Source organism: Danio rerio, chromosome 7, assembly GCF_049306965.1.
Source record: "Danio rerio strain Tuebingen ecotype United States chromosome 7, GRCz12tu, whole genome shotgun sequence".
In the NCBI taxonomy this organism is placed as follows: Eukaryota; Metazoa; Chordata; class Actinopteri; order Cypriniformes; family Danionidae; genus Danio; species Danio rerio.
In genome coordinates, this window is record NC_133182.1 from 77,019,202 (window position 1) to 77,043,424 (window position 24,223).

General features: G+C 39.4%; 2 protein-coding genes across 3 annotated transcripts in view; both read right to left on the reverse strand.

Annotated features, from left to right (window-relative positions):
• Positions 1-14,992, reverse strand: part of ccdc149a (coiled-coil domain containing 149a) — a 107,142-nt gene extending 92,150 nt beyond the window's left edge. For both annotated transcript variants that reach the window (NM_001006020.2, NM_001430977.1), the window contains exons 1-10: positions 14,829-14,992; positions 12,841-13,002; positions 12,640-12,678; positions 9,772-9,879; positions 9,476-9,592; positions 8,319-8,491; positions 7,006-7,078; positions 4,990-5,074; positions 4,741-4,885; positions 2,857-2,933 (exon numbers count right to left, since the gene is read on the reverse strand). In NM_001006020.2, coding sequence (NP_001006020.2) covers positions 2,857-2,933; positions 4,741-4,885; positions 4,990-5,074; positions 7,006-7,078; positions 8,319-8,491; positions 9,476-9,592; positions 9,772-9,879; positions 12,640-12,678; positions 12,841-13,002; positions 14,829-14,879 — 1,030 coding nt within the window. In that variant the 5' untranslated portion in view covers positions 14,880-14,992. The remainder of the gene's footprint in view (positions 1-2,856; positions 2,934-4,740; positions 4,886-4,989; positions 5,075-7,005; positions 7,079-8,318; positions 8,492-9,475; positions 9,593-9,771; positions 9,880-12,639; positions 12,679-12,840; positions 13,003-14,828) is intronic.
• Positions 14,993-15,419: 427 nt separating this feature from the next.
• LOC100334396 (uncharacterized) lies at positions 15,420-24,183 on the reverse strand. Its single transcript, XM_021478061.3, has 7 exons — positions 24,043-24,183; positions 19,457-21,401; positions 19,218-19,381; positions 17,484-17,704; positions 16,974-17,103; positions 16,483-16,583; positions 15,420-16,305 (listed from the first exon to the last, which is right to left on the reverse strand). The coding sequence occupies exons 2-7, from the start codon at positions 21,381-21,383 to the stop codon at positions 16,182-16,184; spliced, it is 2,667 nt and encodes an 888-aa protein (XP_021333736.1). The 5' UTR covers positions 21,384-21,401; positions 24,043-24,183; the 3' UTR covers positions 15,420-16,181.
• Positions 24,184-24,223: the final 40 nt, after the last annotated feature.

The window sequence follows — 24,223 nt, forward strand, 5'->3', positions numbered from 1 at the left end:
GAACGTGTCATCAGAGAAGGAAAGCCCCGCCCACTAGTGACCATCTCTCCCTCATTAGCATAAGACATCAGTCTTGTTTTTGAATCTGCCACAGGGCCGGAGTGGGACTCCTTTTCAGCCCTGGAGTTTCAAGCATTAGACCGGCCCACCTGAGTTCACGACTGACTATATTAAAATAAGGTCATTTCCAATTCAGTTTCTAATGACACTATCACGTCTTTATCAAGAAAACAGATGCTTTAGAACTTCATAAATATGTCATAAATATGAGTAGATTAAAGGGTAGCTAAATGTCCAACACTACTCTTTAAAACATCACAATGTCCTTTCCTGCAATATCTGAATATATATTCTGTGCAAAATAGATATCCAGTCCTTTGTAACGGTGGTCACACAAAAAAATATAAATAAAATATGTACACCTATATAAGTAACCCAAACAGTATTACATGTCTTAACACTAAATATGGGGGGGGGGGGGGGGAGTATGTATATATATATATATATATATATATATATATATATATATATATATATATATATATATATATGTATATATATATAGCTATATATATAATTGGGTGAGGTTCGAACTCGGGTCAGTGGCATCATAACGCAACGTGCTGACCACTGGACCACAACAGCGCGGTTATGCAGGGGCATTGCGGTTACCTATAAGTAGGGCCAGACGGAATCTGCGGATGTTTTTTGCTATTTCTGCGGAGAATTTTGGTAAAAATCTGCGGATTCTGCGGAATTATTTTGGGAGTATCCAGCTTCCTTAATATATGAAACAAAAAGTAATAAATTACTGACTAAAAACTGAATAAATTTAGATTTACACATTTACTCAAGTAAATAAAGAGAATTAATGATGGGCTAAAAATCTGCAGAAATCTGCGGAAAATCTGCTAAAAATCTGCGGAATTCTGCGTGCACAGATTCCGTGTGGGCCTACCCATAAGACTCTTTAAACCACAGTATTACTTTCTATTGATGGCTTAATCTTTTTCTCCCCTTTTTAGATTTCTGATCAAGTTATGTCAGATTTATTAATGTAGTGAATCATCTGATTTTCATTGAGCAGGTGTAATGTTCATTAATTATTCGAATTCTTATATTCTCTAAGGTGCCGCTGTTTGGGGTCAAATGATAGTTACGTCATCATTACCCTGCAGGCTGCATTTTGCTCACAGGGCTGCGAGAAATTAAATAAAAAGAGCGGAGCTGCTGCAAAATAATCAATAAAAAGAGTGGGGCTATAGTCAAATAAATAAATAAATGAAAAAACTGCGACTGCTGAGAGTGCAGGCAGATAGGGACACCGGCCCTCGCAGCCAAAAAATGGACCGGCCCACTTGGAGATCTCCTGGGCCCGGTTTTTCAAAAGGTTTAATCCGGATAAAATTGATCCGGATTTAGTAATCCTGTTTTTGCGATCCGTGATCAAGTAATCCAGCTTACTTTTTGAGCCAGTTTTTCAAAGCAACATCAGATTGGATCAATCTGATCCGGATAGGAACTTTTCAGGATCACTAAATCTGGATAACCAGTGCTCAAACAGGATAGGACATCACAATGTAGAACTATAGATATGTAAAGAGTAGAATAGCCAGCATGGGGTCAATATAACTTTATTTTTATTTGAAATTAAAACTAAGAAAATTTGATAATTATTTAAATAATAATAATAAATAAATAATAATAAAAACAAGAAAAACAACACCCTATCCTCTTAAAGCAGTCCGCTCATTTGAGACCTACAACACTGTACATTGAGGATATTTATAATAAGTTTCAAATATAGATGTAAATAAAAAAAGACTTAATGTCAAAAACTCCACAATAATATCCGACTTCGTTATCTGATGTGGAGAGAGCAGCTTGTCTGAGCATAGCCTTTAGGAGGCAGATCGTCATTGGCCTTGGTTTGCTGCAGTTTGGTCAGAGTCAGTTGTTTCTCTGCCAGATGAAGCTGTGCTTCTGCCCTTTCAGTCTCTTTTTGCAATTGTTGAAAGAAATTTTAAAAATCAGTCATTGCCATTCTTTGCATTTTTTTTTATTCTGCAATCATTGCATGCATCACTAATAAATATTCTAAAAAGAAAAATATTTTCCATTGTGATGAATATATATATCAGCTAGTGACAGAATAAAATGTATTGTTTTTGGTCAGTTTTGACAGCTGTTTGGGGGATTGTTTTATGAGGCCAAACTCTTTCTACTTTGCTGTAGGCCTATACTGAAAGGCTGAATACATTAAAGCCTATAATCACTATAGCCTGACGGATAAACAAATAAAACGAAAACCTTATGAATAAATAGTATATCTCGTAAGATGGTGCATGATCCAAAAATAGTATTATTTAATAAATTTTTCAGTTTTCATTACATTTTGGGCATGAAATCCACGCTAAATCCAACCTTCTGATGGGATCAGATTAATCCAGGTTTTTTGGATCAAAGTGATCCAGATTCTACAAAAAAGGTCTGAAAAACCCAGACTAAAGGTTTGATCCGGATCAAAACCAAGATTAGATTACGTGATCTAATCTGATTAGGTAATCCGTTTTTTCTTTTGAAAAACCCATTTTCAAGATTTGATCCAATCCCTTATCCAAAATCCTAGTGGATTACTTTTGAAAAACCGGGCCCTGGTTCTCACGATTAGCCAATCCAGGCCTGATCTGCCACTATGCTGACACGAAGGCACTTGTAGCTCCGCCCTCTTTTGAAAAAGAGTACAATCTCATTTGAATTTAAAGCGACAGTCACCAAAACGGCACAATTAGGATCAAAGTCTAAAAGCAGCAGTTTCAAAAAGGAAAACAAACACAAATAATGCATAATACACACCTGGGAGACTCCAAAGTCCTGAAATTTCCAGCGTCTTCAGCTTCCTCTCCAAATCAGCAACTCGATTTCCAAGAATTCTATAGAACACAGTAAATATACTTAATGCAGATTTCAGCAGTGTTGGGTGCGCTACTTTAAAAAAAGTAATAGATTAGAAATTACTGATTACTACTGGAAAATTGTGATCTGATTTCATTACTAGTTACTTTAAAACCTGTTTCGGCTGAGTTGGGCTGCCGTGTGTTTGGGCACCACTGTCCTCCCTAATGACGAGTATTGTCTTAGAATGCTTTCTATTCAAGTGCTTGAACAAGTTGCTGGTCGAGTTTAAAGCAGTCAAAAGTACTAAAGATACTGGACAGACTGCATTTCACAGCTATAGTTTTGTTCCTCCACTCAATGAAATCAAAGTATTATCTATATTTTCACTTGAAGAAGCAGCCGCTCTCAACAGCATCCATTTCAGCTGGCGTTCTCAAGCAATATAAAAGCACATGCTTTTTAACTGATGTTGCAGTCGAAAATGTGATTCAAAAGAAGCATCTTTTTTCTTCTGAAAACTATTTATATATATATTTTTTAAGATTTATTTTTTGGCCTTTTTTAGATAGGACAGTATTTACACAGGAAGCAAAGTTGGAGAGACAGAGGGAGGGAAATGTCCTTGAGCCAGGATTTGAACACAGGACACCTCGTCGTGCTACTGCACCACATGTCAATGTGCTAACCACTAAGCTATTGCGCTGACTGAAAATTATATTTGTGATGTAAGTAACACAATTACACTGACCTTAGTAACTGTGATCAAATTACACACATTTAAAATGTAATACGTTACATGACTGCGTTCCCCAAGAATGTCATTAGAATACAGTAACGCTTTCCTGTTGAACACGTTACACCCAAAGACGACAAAGACGAAGAATAAGACTAAGATGAAGTCAACGAAGAAGTCGATGAAGTCCAAGTAGACTAAGACCAGACGTTGATGACAAAGAGAAAGACTAAGACCAGACGATGAAGAGAAAGACCAAGATGACGAAAACCATGAAGACTAAGACTAGACGGCAAAAAGATGATGACCAAGAAGATGATGATGAAGACTAAGACTAGGCGACAAAGATGATGACTAAGACCAAAAGACCAAGACGATGAACAAAGAATAAGACGAAGATGAAGACAAATCAGATGAAGACTAAGACGGACGGTCTGTGACTTTGAAACCAAGAATTTCCCATACTACCGACGTGCAGTTTTTCTTTGATATTAATTTGTCTTTTAATGCTTCTGAAGTGGCAGACACCATCATCCCACTTGTCCATACTTTACTGTTTGTGTTTTTTTATTGTGGGCGTTCCGCATAGTTCGGTTGCGCAATTCCGATTAGACAGAACGAAAGTGTGCTCACTCAATTGGCTAGTAAGACAGAGGTCACGCATCAGTTTTTTTTAAATCTCTCTTTGGTCACTGCATTAAAAGGCACCGTGTCGTTAGCGAGGTAGTGCGTTGTGGCGTTAGTTATCTCCTGAGTAGGGTTGTACCAGCTGTTCGTAAGTTCTTAAACAGTAAGGTAAAGTACACACTAGGAGCTTTGTAACCACTAGCTAGTTTGTAACTAAAGTTCTTAACATGTTCATAAAGCAAACCATAGTTAGTAGGTCGCAAGCCGTAAAGTCATGCGTATACTCTCATTGAATAACGTATATTATGACGTATATAAGTAACCCAAACAGTATTATATGTCTTAACACAAAAAATGGAAATTACTCAGGTGAGGATCAAACTCGGGTCGACAGTGTCATAATGCAACGTGCTGACCACTGGACCACAATGGCACTGTTGGTATCACAATCTCGACCTATTAAAACACAAATACGTGCACACCTGTTGGTCTGTCTTTGGTGCTGAATGATGATGTTCTTCTCATGAATGGTCTCCAGTAAAGCTGTGGCTAAAGACTTCAGGTCTGAGATGGACTGAGGTGTTGCTGGTAAACTGCAGCCGTTCTCCTCTGACAGAAAGCCATGCACTGCAGACAGCAGAAACAGAGTGTGTGTATGAGAAAATTGCTCATTTAATACACTAAATAACAACATTTCAACCAATTCCTGTTAGTACACTTCTTTTGAGCACCTTGTTTAGGAGAAAGGACACCAGTGAGAGATCTGCTACTGGACTTGCCACCGATTTCAGGGTTTTTTCTTCGATCCAGAGCAGTCTAGAAGACATCCAGAATGACAGGAATATTGCAAATGACATTTTAATAACTTAGGGATAAAGTAGATCCAGGCATATTGGCAGGGCCGGAGTGGGACTCCTTTTCAGCCCTGAAGTTTCAAGCCTTAGAACGGCCCATCAGTTAATGATTGACTATATTAAAATAACGTCATTTCCAAATCAGTTTCTAATGACACTAACACATGTTTTTCAAGGACACAGCTGCTTTAGAACTTCAAAGGTTTGTCATAAATATGAGAAGATTAAAGAGGAGCTAAATCTCCAACACTACTCTTTAAAACAGGGGTCACCAATCTCGGTCCTGGAGGGCCGGTGTCCCTTCAGGATTTAGCTCCAACTTGTCTCAACACACCTGCCTGAATGTTTAAAGTATACCAAGTAAGACCTTGATTAGCTTGTTCAGGTGTGTTTGATTAGGGTTGGAGCTAATATCTCCAGGACCCTGGCCCTCCAGGAACAAGTTTTAAACCATTGCTTTAAAACATCACAAAGTCCTTTCCTGCAATAGCTGAATATATATTCTGAGCAAAATTCCTAGATATCCAGTCCTTTGTATATGTGGTCACACAAAAAATAAAACATGTACACCTATATAAGTAACCCAAACAGTATTATATGTCTTAACACTAAAAACAAAAAATAATTGCTGAGGTGAAGTTCGAACTCGGGTCGGCGGCGTTATATCGCAACGTGCTGACCACTGGACCACAACAGCACTGTTATGCAGGTGCATTGCGGTTACCCACAAGACTCTTTAAACCACAGTATTACTCACTATTGATGGCTCAATCTTTTTCTCCCCTTATTAGATTTCTGATCAAGATATGTCAGATTTATTAATGTAGTGAATCATCTGATTTTCATTAATATTAATTATTCGAATTCTTATATTCTCTAAAGTGGCGCTGTTTGGGGTCAAATGATAGTTACGTCATCATTAACCTGCAGGCTGCATTCTGCTCATGGGGCTGCGAGAAAATAAATAAAAAGAGTGTAGCTGCAGCAAAATAATGAAAATAATGAGGCTTTGGTCAAATAAATAAAAAAATGTAAAAAAAAGTGTGACTGCTGAGAGTGCAAGCAGCTAGGGACACCAAAACCTCGCAACCAAAAAATGGACCGGCCCACCGGGAATTCTTTCAGTCCTCACGATTAGGCAATCCGGCTTATTGGTAGCCCAATGCGGAGCGAAGCACAGTTGTATAAAATTAAGGGTTTATTCTGGAAAAACAGAAGATTTTTTTTTTAAGATTTATTTTTAGCCTTTTTGCCTTTATTAGATAAGACAGTATTTAGACAGGAAGCGAAGTTGGAGAGAGAGAGAGGGGGGGAAGGGTAGGAAAATGTGCTCGAACAGGGATTTGAACACGGTTCGCTCTGACGTGCTACTGCACCATATGTCGACGCGCTAACCACTAGGCTATTGCGCCAACAGTGCTCGATGCATTTTATCCTGCTTATTGCATGACTACTTGCACAAAACAATGAAATTAGACTTAAAGCATTATTCTGAGCCACACAAGTTTATTACATTTTTAATTAAATGTAAAGCTGACAGAAACTAAAACAGCTGATGGAGTATACACTAACCTGCGCATTATTCAGCCACAAGATGGCACCAAAGAGTCAAAAACATTTAGAAACCATGACGTGACAGACAAGCACATACATATAAATGTGTTTGTAAGCATATGGAATTGAATGTATTCGCTGATGATCAAGGTGATTTAAATTTCCCAGGTGAGCCTGTGTTATTTAGCGGATGTTATCTCAGAATAACATACCTTAAAATGTTGCAACTGACCAATCAGGATCAAGTATTCCAGATAACCGTGTAATACAATATTAAAACTGTGTAATCAAAATGATGTCAAACGTACAATACAAATAAAGCTGACCTCTCAGTCTTACCTTATATTTCTGTATGTTACTCTTTAACAGGCTGACCTCCTCCTGAACTTGTTTTAATCGCTCATGCAAGTACCTGCAGGGCAAAAATATTAAATTCAGGTTTTACATGATATATACACACACACACAAGGAAATGGACACTAGAACCAGACAACGAAGAGCAAGACAATGGACATGGACACAAAGACCAGGCAACGTAGAGAAAGACCAAGAAGATGAAGACTAAGACCAGACAAAGAAGAGACAGACCAAGAAAATGAAGATAGAGACTGAGAAAGACATTGGACATGGAGACAAAGACCAAGAAGGTGAAGACTAAGACCAGCCAACGTAGAGAAAGACCAAGGAGATGGAGACTAAGACCAGTCAAGAAAGAGCAAGAAGAGGGAGAATAAGACCAGACGACGAAGAGAAAGACCAAGAAGATGCAAACGAAGAACATGAAAACTAGGACCAGACAACGTAGAAGAAAGACCAAGAAGATGGAAATGGACATTAAGACCAGACAACGAAGAGAAAGACCAAAAAGATGGAGATCGAGACTAAGACCCAGAAGATGAAGACGAAGATAGAGATGAAGAGACAAACCATGAAAATGAAGATGGAGACTAAGACCAGACAACGAAGAGAAAGACCAAAAAGATGAAAATGAAGACTGGAGATGAAGACTAAGACCAGATGACGGACTAAGACCAGATGACGAAGAGAAAGACCAAAACCAAGGAGACTATGAAGAAGCCTACAAGGACAAAGACCAAGATGAAAACTAAGACCAAATGACCAACACCAAGTAGACTACGATGATGACAAAGACCAAGATGAACACTAAGACCAGACCATGAAGAGAAAGACCAAGACTAATACCAGACTATAAAGAATTCATCGCGATTGCAAGAGGTCGCGATCTCCAGCAGTTGATCTTCTTGCATTCACCTGATTTGTTGACAAATGGGTTGCGAATGCATTTTTTGGCAGTTCATGGGTTCTTCACTGGGCCTTTTCCCAGAAACTTTCCAAAGACGTCTGTTTCTCACTCATTTTGTTAAATTTGGAAGCTCAAGCAAGCGAGATGTAACCGAGATAATATGTTCACTTTTCAAAATAAAATACTTTTCAAAATAAAAGCTCGTTCAGATTTAGAAAATAAATAAAACGGAAATTATTAATGGTTTGTTGTGCGGCCAATAGATACACAGACCGTAGCCCGGTGGTTGAGGACCACTGCTATAACCTACGTGAACAGGCATTTTGAATAACTGTAACTACTGCAGTGTAGAGCATTCAGTGATGTAAATCTGAAAATCAACACTGACTTGTTTTCCATGCAGAGAGCATCCACATCGATGATGCGCTTCTCCTGTCCACCCAGAATGTGGTTCAGCTCTAGGTTGAGGCGTTCAGATTTCTCCTTAAAAACAGTCCTTTCTGCCTTCACATCCTGCAGCTCATCACTCAGCGTCTTCAGAGTGTGCTCAAGCTCTTCTCTCTGAAAGCAAATACCAGTGAATATTGCAACACAATCTCACGCCAATTTCTATCTTTTTAGATTTAGTAGCTAAGTCTATACGATCTGTTCTACCTTTTAGAATATGGCCTAGAGCAACGTCTGCTGTTAAACACTAGCCTAGAGCGCCGTCTGCTGCTAAACACTAGAGGGCCATCTGCTGTAAAAACCAGTCTAGAGCACCGTCTGCTGTTAAACACTAGCCTAGAGCTCCATCTGCTTTACGAGCTAGTCTAGAGTGCCGTCTGCTGTTAAACACTAGCCTAGAGCACCATCTGCTGTTAAAACACTAGCCTAGAGCGCCATCTACTGTTAAACACTAGCCTAGAACGCTGTCTGCTGTTAAACACTAGCCTAGAGCGTCCTCTGCTGTTAAACACTAGCCTAGAGCACCGTCTGCTGTTAAACACTAGCCTAGAGCTCCATCTGCTTTACAAGCTAGTCTAGAGTGCCGCTTGCTGTTAAACACTAGCCTAGAGCCCCGTCTGCTGTTAAACACTAGCCTAGATCTCCATCTGCTTTACAAGCTAGTCTAGAGTGCCGCTTGCTGTTAAACACTAGCCTAGAGCCCCGTCTGCTGTTAAACACTAGCCTAGAGCGCCGTCTGCTGTTTAACACTAGCCTAGAGCGCCATCTGCTGTTAACACTAGTTTAGAGCGCCATTTGCTTTACAAGCTAGTCTAGAGCGCCATCTGCTGTTAAACACTAGCCTAGAGCGCCATCTACAGTTAAACACTAGCCTAGAGCGCCATCTACAGTTAAACACTAGCCTAGAGCGCCATCTGCTGTTAAACACTAGCCTAGAGCGCCATCTGCTGTTAAACACTAGCCTAGAGCGCCATCTGCTGTTAAACACTAGCCTAGAGCGCCATCTGCTGTTAAACACTAGCCTAGAGCGCCATCTGCTGTTAAACACAGATAAGTGCAATAAAGAGTATTCAATTGTGATGAAACCTAAAGTCGCACATGTAAAGCCGCTTTCTCCAGCTGCCGGACCAGATCCTCGCGCTCATGGGCTGGAAAATGTCTGATGCCGACTTCATCATCTCCAAGCCTCTGTTTTGTGATAGTCATCCTTAACAGCTACGAAGAGAACATGAAATAAGGGAATGATTCCACTTTCTGGAACTTTCTTAAAAGTCTTTCTAATCTTAGTTTATAGTCTTTTATTTCTGTTTTAGCTCTTAAGAATTTGTATGCAACTGAATGTATAAAAAACGTCTGCACATGCTGTTATGGGATATCAGTACCACAGATGTTACCTTATTGTCTCCCTGAGTCTCGCTGAGTCTCTGCGTCACTTCCTTTACCTCTTCAGCAAGCTGTTTATTTCTCTCCCTCGAATCCATCAGCAACTGAGCCAAATTCACCTGAGAGAAAGAAAAAGCAGAAAACTTAAAGACTGCTTTAATTCTAGACTAAATAAAACAAATATGACTTTCTCCGGAAGACAAAAGTATACCTGGCAGCCAGGCCGGACACCACACACTAGCTGATTGGTGGAGAGGAGACAGAGTGATGAAGCCAATTATGATATGGGGAGGGTTAAGGCTGATTAATACTTCTGCGTCAAACGCCGGCGTATGCTACGGCGCTAACGCATAGCCCTTCGCCGTGGCCGTCGCCGTCACTGACGTGCACCTCTCAAAAAATGTAACTACACGTCGCAACGACGCGTAGCGTAAGCTCTGTGATTGGTCGGCTTGGTAGCGCTGTCGAGTCTGGGCGGGACCGAGAGCTGCGTGAATGGTGCGAGCCTGATGGAGCGATTGTTTACAAAAGTGGAGTCCCGTGAAGGAGCTCCGGATGGAAAGTTTTGTTTTGTGTTTACCTCATAGTTAAAGTTGTTGCACGTCCGCTGGTTCCTTCCTAAAAATGAGCGAGTTTGAGCCACTTGTACATCCTGGAAGTGTTCAGGAAAAGCAAAAAAGCAGCAAAGAAACTCGACACAGAGGAACATTTACACCTCACTGCCAACTAGCGTTTCGGAAGTGTTATTGCAGACCGACAGAGACAGCGCGCAGAAGTATAAATGCACAGCCAAGCGCGTGCATGCGCCGTGGGTTAAGCCGGTCACCTGACGCAGAAGTATAAATCAGGCTGTAGGTTGGCCATGATGGGGCCAGTGGGGAAATTTGGCCAGGGTTAAACTACTTCTCTTTTTTAAAGGAGATACTGGGATTGTTAACAGTCCAGTCACTATACTAGGGCATTAGGACACACATAGGCTACGTTCACATTGCAGGCAAATGTGGCATGAATCTGATTTTTTTCCCCCTCATGTGACTCAGGTGAACAGCCCAAACCGCATGGAATCTGATCTTTTCAGGTCAGATCTGTGCCACTTTCATATGTGGTCTTAAATCAGACACAGATCTGATGTTTTGCAATGCGACCGCAGTGTGAACCGTTACGTCGGATTTCATGTGACTTTTACATTATCTTTGAGCGACACGCGTCATCATTCTGTGCTGCAGACATCATCTACCCCTCAGCAGCACAGTAGAACAGCACACAGGGCGATTACTGCACCACAGAAAGTTGGTTGTTCATGTTGAAAAAGATTTTAAAGGCAAAACTGCCGCTTGTTAACTAATCTGGTTAACGATTGAGGCACGGGTTGATTGCGAAGTCGAAAAGTGTCGTGGGTGTTGTGGATAGGGGATTCGGGTGCAAAGGAGGAAGAACTTTTTCTCAGAGAGGAAAAAAAGGGCAGGTGCTCGAGCACCCAAACCGCCCTTCGGCACGTGTCTGCTGTTTATAACGAAGTAAAATTAAATAACTCCGCAAACGGAGATAAACCAACTCCGCCTTCACAGCTCAGTCTGCGGCTGCTCATTAACCCTTGATGAGTTCACTACACCGGTGATCAGAGCGTCACGCACATCGATTGTCATAAATCACAAATGATCAATATTTTTATATCACAGGAGACTCATTTAAGGTCTCAAATGCCTAAATACACAGTTGTAGCAGAACAATCATTTACACTTCATGAATTATACCACAATTGTCTGTAAAAAGGGTAATATTCATATAAGCATGATCTGACAACGTGCTTACTCATTCAGCACAAACGTGTGCGAATAATTTTGTGCTCTCTGTAACGCACTTTTGCACATGCGGGTCTGTTTAGGACTATGATCTGTTCACACTGTAAATCTGATATAGGCCACATTTATAAGAGCAGTGGAAACAGCCATGCAAAAAAATCAGATCAGTCACTTTCACTTCTTTTAGACGAGTTCATATCTGTCAGCGTTTGTCAATGATGTTTGCAGTTTGGCAGATATTATTATATATAATGCTGTATTTCCACGAGGCTCGCGGAGCAGCAGTAACTTCACGCTTCCTCCGAGTCGGTGTTTACTCTGGGTCAGCTGGTGCACCAGATCCGGGTTTGTGCAGCAGTGAATCAGCATAATGATCATATTATTAATATTAGTTATTATATATAATATTATTAATATTAGTTATTATAATATTAATTAATATTGGACTGAGGATTTTTTTACAATAATTTATAAATCAATGTGCAATAAAAAGGTTTAATATTTTTATTATTATTATTTAGAGAGGCACTGTTCATGCCGAAATACACAGTAGTTGTAGCAGAACAATCATTTACACTTCATGAATTACACCACGATTGTCTGTGAAAAGGGTAATAATCATATAAGCATGATCTGACAAGGTGCTCACTCATGCAGAACACACGTGTGCATAATTAGACATTTTGTGCTCTCCGTAATGCACTTTTGCACATGCGGGTCAGTTTAGGACCGTGATCTGTTCACACTGTAAATCTGATATAGGCCACATTTATAAGAGCAGTGTGAACAGCCATGCAAAAAAATCAGATCTGAGAAAAAATCAGATTTGAGCCTTGCAGTGTGAACATAGCCACAGACTGCAGGTTGGGCGCCCCCTGCTAGCCTCACTGACACCACTTCTGGCAGCAAACTAGCTTTCCCATGTGGTCTCCCATCCAGGTGCTGACCGGGCACAGCCCTGCTTAACTTCAGTAAGCGACCATGTGAGAGGTGCAGAGACCTGGCTACCGGCATGTTGTGATATGAACATTTGTAGTATTTCAATATATTGCGCTATCCTAATATAAATCAACTGACCTGATTGCGTTTTTCTGGGGGAAGTGAAGATTCACCGTCCTGAAACACAATAGTTAAAATGAACTACAAAGCTATTAAATACTTGACATTGCATGTGCAACTTGACATTTCTGATCCTACGATGTGATTATTGCAGATCCACACATTACTGAAACTATATATTTTGCAGCCCTAATGTATAGTACGCCTTTAGATGCGCACAATTAGCTCTCTGTATTTCTTCTTCAAGCTCTGGTGTGTCTCCCGAAGCTGGTTGGCCATCAGCTTGTATTGGTCTCTCTCCTGCTGACAGGTGTCCAGCTCTTTGGACAGAATGAGAAGAGCATCTTTCTTGCTCTCCAGCTTACGCTTGCATATCAAGAACTGCAGAAACAAAGATTATAATATCTAAGTTATTGAGTGCGAGTAAACGGTGATTCAAATTGAATTTTTGTGAGAACTATCTCTTTAAGGCAGGCAAACTCGGTTCTAGAGGGCCGGGGTCCTGCAAAGTTTAGTTCCAACCCCATCAGATACACATAGGCTAGCTAATCAAGCTCTCACTAGGCTTTCTGGAAACATCCTTGCAGGTGTGTTGAGGCAAGTTGAAGCTAAAATCTGCAGGACACCGGCCCTCCAGGACTGAGTTTGGACACCCCTGCTTTAAAGCATCAAAATATAGAATACATTACATCAAAAATAATACAACATTGTCTTTAAAACAACAAATATAGACTGTAGATGCCAGGGGTTCCCAAACTTTTCAGCCTGCGACCCCCAATATGACGATGCCAGTGACTCGCGACCCCCAATATCCTGGCTATGAATACAGAAACCTTGCATGCAATGTCACACACACACCAATACACCCAGGGATATTCTTCGTTTAATGTCAGTGTGGTAAATGGGCCAGAAACTTTAACCTGGTGTTATAAAATCAATCTGCTGCATCTGACGCTATTGCTGTGTCTTTAATATAATGTAATTACTACTGGGGTCGCAATCCAATAGAACTATTAACTATAAGCTACTATAGTAACTATATAGTAATTATAAACGACTATATTTTTTCTCTTCTGTAGGTTATGGATAAAATATGGTCATTCTTATATGATTTAATAATAATAAATAGATTTTTTTTAAATAACCAGGCGACCCCCCTTCATTGTCCCGCGACCCCTCGAGGGGTCCCGACCCCCACTTTGAGAACCCCTGGTATATGCTATGGTGATACGACAACTATAGTCATACAAACCAATTAACAAATACACAATACATTCATTTAATAGTAAATTACTATCGAGAATCGAAATATACCATTGTTCACAGTCAAGTAAGTAGCACTAATGATATTTGCAAGTATGTCAAGTCATTCTTGCATGTGATTTCAGACCGAATATTCAAAGTAGTACCATAGTAAACAATATAGGAGCGTGTCACAAGTAGTCTGTGAAGGAATGTGCGAATATAAAACCAACTTAATCTCAGTCTAAATATTCACATTCAGACTTTCTCCTTAATAATATAATTTAATCAAAATATTATTTGCCAATTTGCTAAATAGTGAAATCATATTAGCAGCAAATGATATGGAAATACAACACTGTTCACAGTGAAATTAATAGTGCCAATGATGTTTTCAAGTCATCCTAACATGTGATTTCAGAACGAATATTTAAAGTACCATAGTAAACAACATAGGGAGCATGTTACAAGTAGTCACTAAAGAAATGTGCTGATATAAAGCCAATTTTACCTCAATCTAAATATTGAGGTGAAGTTGGTTTTATATTCACACATATAAGGACATTCTTTAATAATATAACTTCACAAAAATATTATTAGCAAATTCTAGCAAATGACTATCAAAATACAACATTGTTCAGTGTCAAATAAATAGTGCTAATGTAGATTTTACGTCATATTTACATGGCATTTTACACCGAATATTCAAAGTACCATAGTAAACAATGTAGGGAGCGTATTGTCACTGAATGAATGTGCGAATCGGAATATAATACCAACTTCAATCTAAATTATGACCATGTTCATTACAAAACACTGAAACAAACTGCCTAAAACTTGTAACAAAAACTATTTAACATTATGTTGTGTATTGTTCAGGTGTTCTGGCAGTGATGCAGTGCCATATGGGAACAGCCATAATCATCATAACCATCATCATGGTTTTTAAGTAAGGCAACACTCACCTCACTAACTAAACCTTGCCAGTCACTTTCACTTCTTTTAGACGAGTTCATTTCTGCCAGCGTTTGTCAATGATTTTGCAGTTTGGCAGATATTATTATATATAATGCTGTATTTCCACGAGGCTCGCGGAGCGGCTGTAACTTCACGCTTCCTCCGAGTCGGTGTTTACTCTGGGTCAGCTGGTGCACCAGATCCGGGTTTGTGCAGCAGTGAATCAGTATAATGATCATATTATTAATATTAGTGCGGGCCTGCATGAGTGAATGAGGATTTTTTTTACAATAATTTATCAATCAATGTGCAATTAAAAGGTTTAATATTTTTATTATTATTATTTATAGAGGCATTGTTCACATTCAACCACTAGATGGCGAACACGGAACGTAATGGCGTTGCTTTGTTCATTGTTTTAAATCAGAATGATCATAACCTGCTTTTGCTTATTTCCCCAGTAAAGTTCTTAATCTTTTTATTATGTAATGGTCAAAGAAGTTTTACAGTTTGTAAACATTTAAAACACAGAACGCATAATTATGTCTGTTTTCACAGACTAAATTCAATTGCCAAAAAAAATTCACCACCAAACAGTGCAAGTTGTAAAATATTGTAACGTGTTTATTTACACAGTTCAAATAAACAGTAAGGGTCAGAATTGACGTACAGAAAGGACATTTGCACAGCATTTGCTTTTAGTGACCATGCAAACTGAATGACACCATCAAATTATAACAAACATGATGGAAGGATGAAAAACTTGGTTAAGGACAACTGCATAGAAATAAACACCCTCAAGAACACTGAGTGCAATAATAATCAGTCAGGATAATATTGTTAATTAAATTTGCAGACTTTAAGTTTTAAAGTCTGCATAGGGGCAGTCCCATAAGTCCCAAAGGGGGTGAGGTTTAATATTTGCACTCCTCCTCTCATCTTTCACTTACAGTATACCAGCTGTTGGAGGGGCGTGGTTAAGCATATTTCACCCAATCCATCAAACTGACATCATCAGAGAAAGATTTCTGTTCCAAAACACAGGCAAATTGTCAAGTTTTGATTAAAGATTACCAAAATCAAACTGTTTTTCAAATCGCACTGATTAACCGTTCACCATAAGAATAACAACAATATGCATTACTAAAATTATAGCATTGAGAAATTTGATTTCATGCTGACTTTAAACTATACAACACAGATATGCAATACAGCATGCTTAGAAACCAACATGACATTAAAATGTTTGAATAAACATGGTTTTCCAAGCCAAAAATTCAATGAAACGTTTAAAAAATAGTAGAAAAGCTCTCTGCAATTCAAAATAATTCAATTTTATAGCACAAATATATTCATGATGTTTAACTGATGTCCATAGAGACACTTTCTCTGGAGTTCCAGCCTCTCTCTTTGGCCAACTTGTACACACTCACAAAAAGATCAGGAAATAAAACCAGCGGACTGTTTTTAGCTGCATCTGCTTTACTGTAAAGATAGTGACACAAGAACAACATGATTATTGTGCAATAGCATTAAAGAAATAACTTTCTTTGACTGTTGATGGCAATTAAACGATTATTTCTTTACATATGTTCTACTTTGCATTGTGAACACAGTTTGCCATTAGCCAGCAGTCTATTGTAATCTTTTCCTTTAACTTACTGATGCCCATATAAGTTGCGTATGAAACGCAGCAGGCCCAGCATATTCTCAGGATAGGCTCCCCTCTTTTTTTCTAGTTCCTGGACAAGTTCAGATGGGAACTGAAAAAATAATAGAGCAAGGTCAATTATATGCCTTAATCTGGATAATAATAGCAGGTTTCTAAAGCAATTGATTTAACTTTTGTTTTAGGTTGCTCCTACTTGTCTGATGAAAACAGAAATAACTGCAGGACTAATTCAATAGTATATGGATGCAGCCTTTATGATGCAAGCTGAGATTGCATCACTCAGCGATGCAATCTCAGACACAATGCACTCAATGGAGCTAGTGACGTCACTGTGACGGGTAGGGTTACGGGTGGGGTTAGGTAAGCACATTAAAAAGCAATGGATGCAGCTCAGATTGCACTGCACCAGGTCTGCATACAGACCTCTCTTGACAAATTACTTTATATGTGTAATCATAAATGATAAAGAGTACACACTTACTTTAGACTTCCATTCAGCAAAGCTTTTTCCTTCTGTGCATTTTGATATGGCATCAATGAGCTCCTTGTTTGCCTTACGATTTTTTTCAGCCTCGTTTTCACTCCCCAGTATTTTCAGATACCGCACTTTCCTGAAAGTATTTCAGAAACATACATCAGCTACATCATCTAGAGCTCCATCCTGACCACTATATCATCCCTATAGTGTTGCTAATGTGCCTTTGTGACACCATCCACATTACAATGAAAAAATTACTGTAAGCCAGGGGTGTCCACACTCGGTGCTGGAGGGCCCGTGTCCTGGAGAGTTTAGGTGTGTTGAAGTAAATTGGAGCTAAAGTCAGTAGGACACCGGCCCTCCAGGACCGACTTTGGACAGCCCTGCTGTAAGCAGACATTGTTTTTGTTTAAAAGGAACATTAAGATTAATATCTCATGGATAGTCTGGGCATATTAATTCAAGTCTAATATTGTATTTCACCTGTCAGATGTTATCAAGATCGTATTCTACCTTTCATCAGTCCAGAAGAAGGGGTGTGCAAGGCTCTGCTCCACAGTTGGCCTCTTGTTAGGATTTCCATCGATCATCCACTCAACAAGATCCTTCGCCAAATCATCATCCAGATGTTCCAGTGAGTATCTTCCTCGTAAAATATTGCCTTCACAGTCCACATCTTCACCAAATGGATGGTGTCCTCCAGAAAGAATGTAGTACACTAACATCCCAGCAACCTTCAAATAGGTGGAAATGTTACCACTAATGGGTTTGTCTGTGTTGTGTTCAGTTATAGTTTTTTTTTATATTGAAACCAGAATAAACAGAACTTTATTAATTTCCCAGATAAAAAAATTATATTGCTTGATTTTCATATAGAGCAGGGGGTTAAACTCATTTTCTCTCAAGGATCTCTTCAGCATTATGGTTTCCAGAACAAACTGTTAAATAATGGTCACTTTATTTCATTATAACATATTAAAGTACCTCTCAATGAACTGCCACCTTATTGTGGTAGAATGGTTTGAGCATCTGAATAATCCTAGGAGCTATTTTGTCCTAGGTGACAGGTCAAACTAAGTGTGGTTCGAAAAACCTTTATGAGTTAAACTAAATTGAGGACTGTGACGTTGCCTGGCACAGTTCAACTGGGGCTCCCCACTGGAGCCAGGACTGGAGTTGGGGCTAAAAGGAGGGAGATGGGACAATCTTCCTGTAGACCCTTAACCTGCAGTAGGAGGTGTAAGGGGCCAGTGCAATGTGGATTGGGCAGTGGTCAAAGGTGAAAGGAGAAACCCTCTTGTTCAGAAGGAGCAATGCGGGTTTCAGCTTTGTTGTGACCAATTGACTAGCTTTTTGCCCTCTTTAGGGTGCTTGAGGGTTCTGTCCAGTCCACATGTGCTTTGTGAACTTGGTGAATGTCTCGCATGGGGGGGGGGGGGGGGCTCTGGAAGTATGGAGTGTTTGTTAAGGACTGTCTGGTCTCTGTATGACCAGAGCAGTACTTTGACTTGCAGTGCCAGCAATACGTCACTCTTGTTCCCAGTACCCAGACATGTTGGGTTGGAATGATTGTAGTTCGCAGACCACAGTATTTCTTCTCTTCTATTTGTAGATGATGTTCTACTGTTTGCTCTATAAGACCTGGACCTTCAGCATGCATTGGACAATGTGCCTGTCTGTTGTGGTAAAGAAGGAGCTGAGTCCAAAGGCAAAGCTCTCAATTTACCAGTCAATCTACATTCCCACTCTGACCTATAGTTATGAATTTTGGGTCATGAGAAAAAGGAGAAGATCTCAATTACAAGCTGCTGAAATAAGCTTCCTTCGCAGGGTGGTAGGGTGCACCCTTAGAGATAGGGTGATGAGCCACTGAGTAGAGCCACTGCTCCATCACATTAAGAGAAGCAAATAGGTAACTCAGGCATCTGTTTTGGATGTTGGTTTGGAGTTGTTTTGGGCTTGTCCTTCCAGGAAGAGGTTCAATGGCACCTCTGCAGCTGTTAGCACCCTAAGTTATTATTTTTTTTTTTGACTCTATGTGAATATTATATAATTTTCAACTATATGGCAAAATATTTTTTTAACTTAACTATTGGCTTGGCATTAGGGCGGCACCAAGAGGAGGAACTGATGGCACCACAGTTTAATCATTGGTTGACCAATATCTTTTTAAAGGATAAAACCAAAAAACAAATGAACAGCAAATGAACTAAATACACTTTGATTTAATTGGCTTAAATAACACACCTGAATGTCGGAGCTCCTCTTGTACCCGGTGTTGATCTTCTTATTTATGGACTCCTTTGCCTTCCAACATCTAGTTCCAGCAATACTTGTTTGTAATGTGGTTTCACCCTGTTTCAAACGGCGACTTATTCCAAAATCAGCCAATCTGGCCTTTCCTTGTATGTCTATAACAAATGAAAGGAGCTAAATTATTTTAAGGGAATATTTTTTTGTCATTTAATTTATTTTTTAATTCCTACCAATCAGCACATTCTGGGGTTTGATGTCTCGATGGAGGACTTTGGTTTGTGGGTCGTGTAAAACCTGTAAGCTGCACAGAACCTCCTTCACCAGCTTCTCCAGAACCAAAGTTCTCTCATCCTTGTCTTCTGGTAAATGATCTTGGATATACTCCTCCAGTGTGTACTCACAAAGCTGAAGAACAAGGTATCCAAAATGATCATCTTCTGCAAAGTCCACATATCGCACAATGGATTGACTTTCAAGTTCTGGAAGTCGTAGAAATTCCTCCTCATTTTTAAGAACTTGGTAATTAAACTTAACCATTCGTTTCACAGCCACCTCTGTGCCGTCATCCCTCAATCCAAGGAAAACTTGAGTCCCATCACTTCCATTGGCAATCAGAAATTCAGGATCAAGAACAAGAGTAAGACTTGGTAACCTATGTATGTTGTTTATATCCATGTTAGCTAGCTTCTCAAGCTTAGGCCTCCAACGATGGCTGATTTTATGCCACTTTCTTGGCATCACAGTTGACTGTATGAATGGCTGAACACTTGAGTTTGATTCCTCAATGGATGCCTCTACTGCATATGGTTGTTCTTTATCTTGAAGCTCAGTTTCTTGTGATCCCGCCTCTTGATTGACTTTTTTCTTCTTCCTCCTCCTCTTTTTCCTGCGTGTTGATAGAGCAGCGGTTTCCTCACATAAACTCTCCACTGCGCTTGAACCTACTGGATGTCTCAGTGATTCATCCAACTTTTGCAGCTTCTTTTTCATGGCTTCGTCCATCCCTGTCTCTGCTTTGAGGAGTACTGTTTCCGGAACTGGAGACAATCCACTCAATGCAACAAGTTCAGGAGCAAAGTCATTTAAATACACAAACAGCCCATAGGTCATCAATCTAATCAGGCTTGAGTAATTTGAATGTGTGAGAGGCAACAGACTTTTGCTTAACTTCTCATAGACAGAATGGTTTTGTCTCTGCTCAGACGTCTTCTGCATCATGACATTAAGTATCTTCAGTACCAGATGATTGATTAATTCTCCTTGAGTGTTTTCAAAGGGCTGAAGACTGTTCGTTAGAATTGGCACAAGTTCACTGAAAACCTGAGGAGACACACTTTCACTGACACACAAAGCAAAAGATAAGCAGGTCAGTAGATGAACACAGTATTCCTGAGAGATTTTTGGGAAGCGCTTGATGGCTCCTTCAATGTATCTGTCTGCACTCTTTGTGTCTTTTAACCACTTGATGGCGCTCTGACGATACTGCTCATCACCTAGACCAAAAGGACCAAAATACATCTCAAAAAGATTGATATGCATAAAAGGTTGCTCTTGAAGAAAATGTTCCTTATAGATTCTGTGAACTTCTGTCGGCTTTTTCGGTAGTATATCACAAAAAGTAGAGAAAAACTGATGTACTTTTTTAAACTCTTCATTGTGTGAAGATATTTCACTAATCATTCTCTCCACTTTTTTGTCAACATCTGGATTTTTCCCATGGTTTCTTTCAGGTGATGCTCCAGCTTCTATAAGTGCCTTCACAATGTCTTCACGTCCATTATCAACAGCACATTGCAGTGGAGTAAAAATTAGCAATCTGTGTCCATTGGGATCAGCTTTTGCTGCAAGTAATCTTTTTACAATACTCAGAGGAACTCCAGCTGTAAAAGCTGCATAATGTAGAGGAGTGTGTCCATTTGTTGACTGTTTGTTAGGATCAGCCGATTCTCCAAGCAGATAAGTGCAGATTTCTTCCTTTGTCCAAAAAACTGCCGCAGTTAATAGTGTAACATCATCATTCCACTCCTCAGAAGGGTACAGTCCATTAATATCTCTGCCTCTTAATACTTTGCGAAGTCTTTCTTGCTTATTCTCTTTGATGCATTTTATTAGAGGGTCTGTTTTTCTAGGTACTGGGAACAAGAATTCCATGGCCATTCAAATGGGCTTTACTATCTGTGAAAAAAAACAATTAAAAGCCAATGCAACAAACCATCAATGACAGAAAAATATAAATAGTACTAAACTATTTTTTGTTTTTGACAAACTGATGGGGAACCAGGATAGACTAACACCCCGTGTGAATGTGTCAACGATTCCCATTCACTTTGAATGAGTGTGGTCAGCCGTTGCTGAACTGCATTGTGGATCCGTCGGCGCCGATTTAGAGGGATTGTTCGCTGCAGAAGTTGGGACTTGCTCAACTTTTCAAGCGCCGATGGAAGCGTCAGCCAATCAGATCACTTTATGCAAATACACCAGCTAGACAGTGGGGTATTGGTGACTCAATTTCATAGGCTGATGCTGCTATGACTATCACGTCAGCCCCAACTTCAGACACGCCTTCAGTCAAGCGTTGACACTGAAGCCCCATGTGAATGGGGCGTAAGCATAGTCACTGACATGAAGGAGAGTGTAGTCCTTTGTTCGCAATGAGGGCGGACTTTGGCTGCGTCCGAAATCGCCCACTACTTAGTAGGTACTGCATTTGAATTTAAATGTACCACTCGGCCGTTAGAAAAGTACGTTCTATATAGTATGAATGTACTATTTACTACAATGTATTACATCCACCATTTTGTCATGGTCACGTGACCTACCTGCGTCAGTTGGGCCGCTTCACTTCCATTCATGAGTTCTCTCACGAGGCATCATGGGATGGCGCAGCGTGAATGGAATCCGCACTTTAGAATCTCGCCGGAAGTAGTAAGTCATCCGGGTACTTCTCGCATACTGATTTTTAAATTCTATGAATTCGGACACACTACTCAGCTTGCATATTGATTTTAGCGTACTATATAGTATGGAAGTTCACGGTTTTGGACGCAAACACTGTGTGCAGGTTGGAGCAGGCCCCGATTGGCTAATCGGGAGGACTGGGAGAATTCCCGGTGGGCCGGTCCGTTTTTTGGCCACGAGGGCCGGTGTCCCTAGCTCCAGAATCTGTTGCTCTCAGCAGTCACACTTTTTAAATTAATTTATTTATTTACTTGACCACAGTCTTCTTATTCATTATTTTACCGCAGCTCTGCTCTTTTTATATATAACCAGCCTGCAGGTTAATGCTGACTCAGATGAGCCACCTCTCAATAATCAGCTGTTGTGGTCCAGTGGTTAGCATGTTAGATTACGATGCTGCTGACCCGGGTTTGATCCTTGTCAGAGTAAATTTTTTTTTTTTTTCATTTTTATTGTTAAGACATATAATACTGTTAGGGTTGTTGAACATTTGAAGTTCTAAAGCAGCTGTTTTCTCAAAAAAAAAAAAAGACGTGATAGTGTATTTAAAAACTGAATTGGAATGACTTTATTTTAATATAGTCAGTCGTGAACTGAGGTGGGCCTGTCTGAGGCTTGAAACTCCAGGGCTGAAAAAGAGTCCCATTCCGGCGCTGGGTTGGAGTGATGCTTTATGGTGCTGGGGTAATGGTCATGATGACGTGCAGGTGTGGGACTAATCAGTATGCAGGTGTCGGTGATCGGGATGACTAAGGTGACTGATGAAGGGGAGAACCTGGCATGGCTGTGACAATATAATTTAAACAATATTTTTTTCTATCTCCAGCTACAGTAACTATATGTTGTTGTAGTTTTATTGTGACATGTTTAACCAGCAAGAGCATAAAAATATGTGATGATGGGTTTGTAATAGTCACATTTACTGTACATATGAACTTGTTTTCATGAATTTCTGTTTGACCAACTTTTCCTTTTCCCACCATCATTTCTTTTCATCTGCAGCCTATCACATTTTTCTTTTAGTTGCTTTTTCTTTGTATTTTTTTTTAATTTCAGTGATCCAGTCTAACCTGACCTGGGCTTAACACTGTAGAGGTGGTGCTAAAAAATAAAGAAAATTTACATATTGTTACATAACATAAAAACATAATGTTTACTTTTTCAGCTGTATTAAACTTTTCATATGTTACTGTTAATACAACTTCTAATGCCCACTACAAAATAAGACATTTCTAAATTAATAAAATGCATTAATTTGAGAAAATCAGGCAGTTATTATTATTATTATTATTATTATTATTATTATTATTATGCACATATAGGCTTTATTAAATACTTTTTAATTTACAGTGTATTAAGTTCATGCAGTTTATAAAACTATTTCCAAATAAGTTCATTTTCTACATTAGCCAAGCTGCTCACCAGAAGCATATTAGATCTACAATTGGCCAATTCCACCATAATTTTAGTTGTTTATTGTGCACTTTTGTGTTGGAATATTACTGTTTATTTTACGATGAAAGAAAGTCGGAGGAAAAATCATTTAGAAAAACTTAGAGGATCATTGTTTGGCTTTAGGTTAGTGTATACCAGTCTTTAGACATTAAGAGCATGTCTAGATTGGCTATCTGCAGTGTTGATATCGTGAATCATGAGCTAGCCTACAAAAAAAGATGCATAAGGGTCTAGTGATCAAATCTGTGTTCTCCTTGCATTAAAATAATATTCAGCAATTAAAACACATCTGTTAAACAGAGCAACATTTAAAACAAACAGTATTAGAAACAAGAAACTGCACTCTATATTAACTTAAATAATAATTAATAATAATAACATCATAAATAAATAGGCTACTTACAAGAGTTTATTAGCCGACTTGTACTATAGTAGACTTTCTTCAGCCACGATCTTCAGCCCCTTGTCTTTGTTGTTCTGAGCTTACCTGGCAGAACAGGTCATTCTACTCTACATGATCACCTGAGCTAGCAGGAAATTATTTGGTAATACTGTACACTACACGAGGCACTAACTATTACACA

What these genes read in the sequence shown, in the direction of transcription:
- LOC100334396 (XM_021478061.3), bottom strand. Translation starts at nt 21,383, where the DNA reads ATGGCCATGGAATTCTTGTTCCCAGTACCTAGAAAAACAGACCCTCTA. An exon ending in ACCCCAGAATGTGCTGATTG is followed by an intron (nt 19,382 to 19,456) that starts GTAGGAATTAAA and finishes CATTTGTTATAG; the next exon opens with ACATACAAGGAAAGGCCAGA. An exon ending in TTCTTCTGGACTGATGAAAG is followed by an intron (nt 17,104 to 17,483) that starts GTAGAATACGAT and finishes AAATACTTTCAG; the next exon opens with GAAAGTGCGGTATCTGAAAA.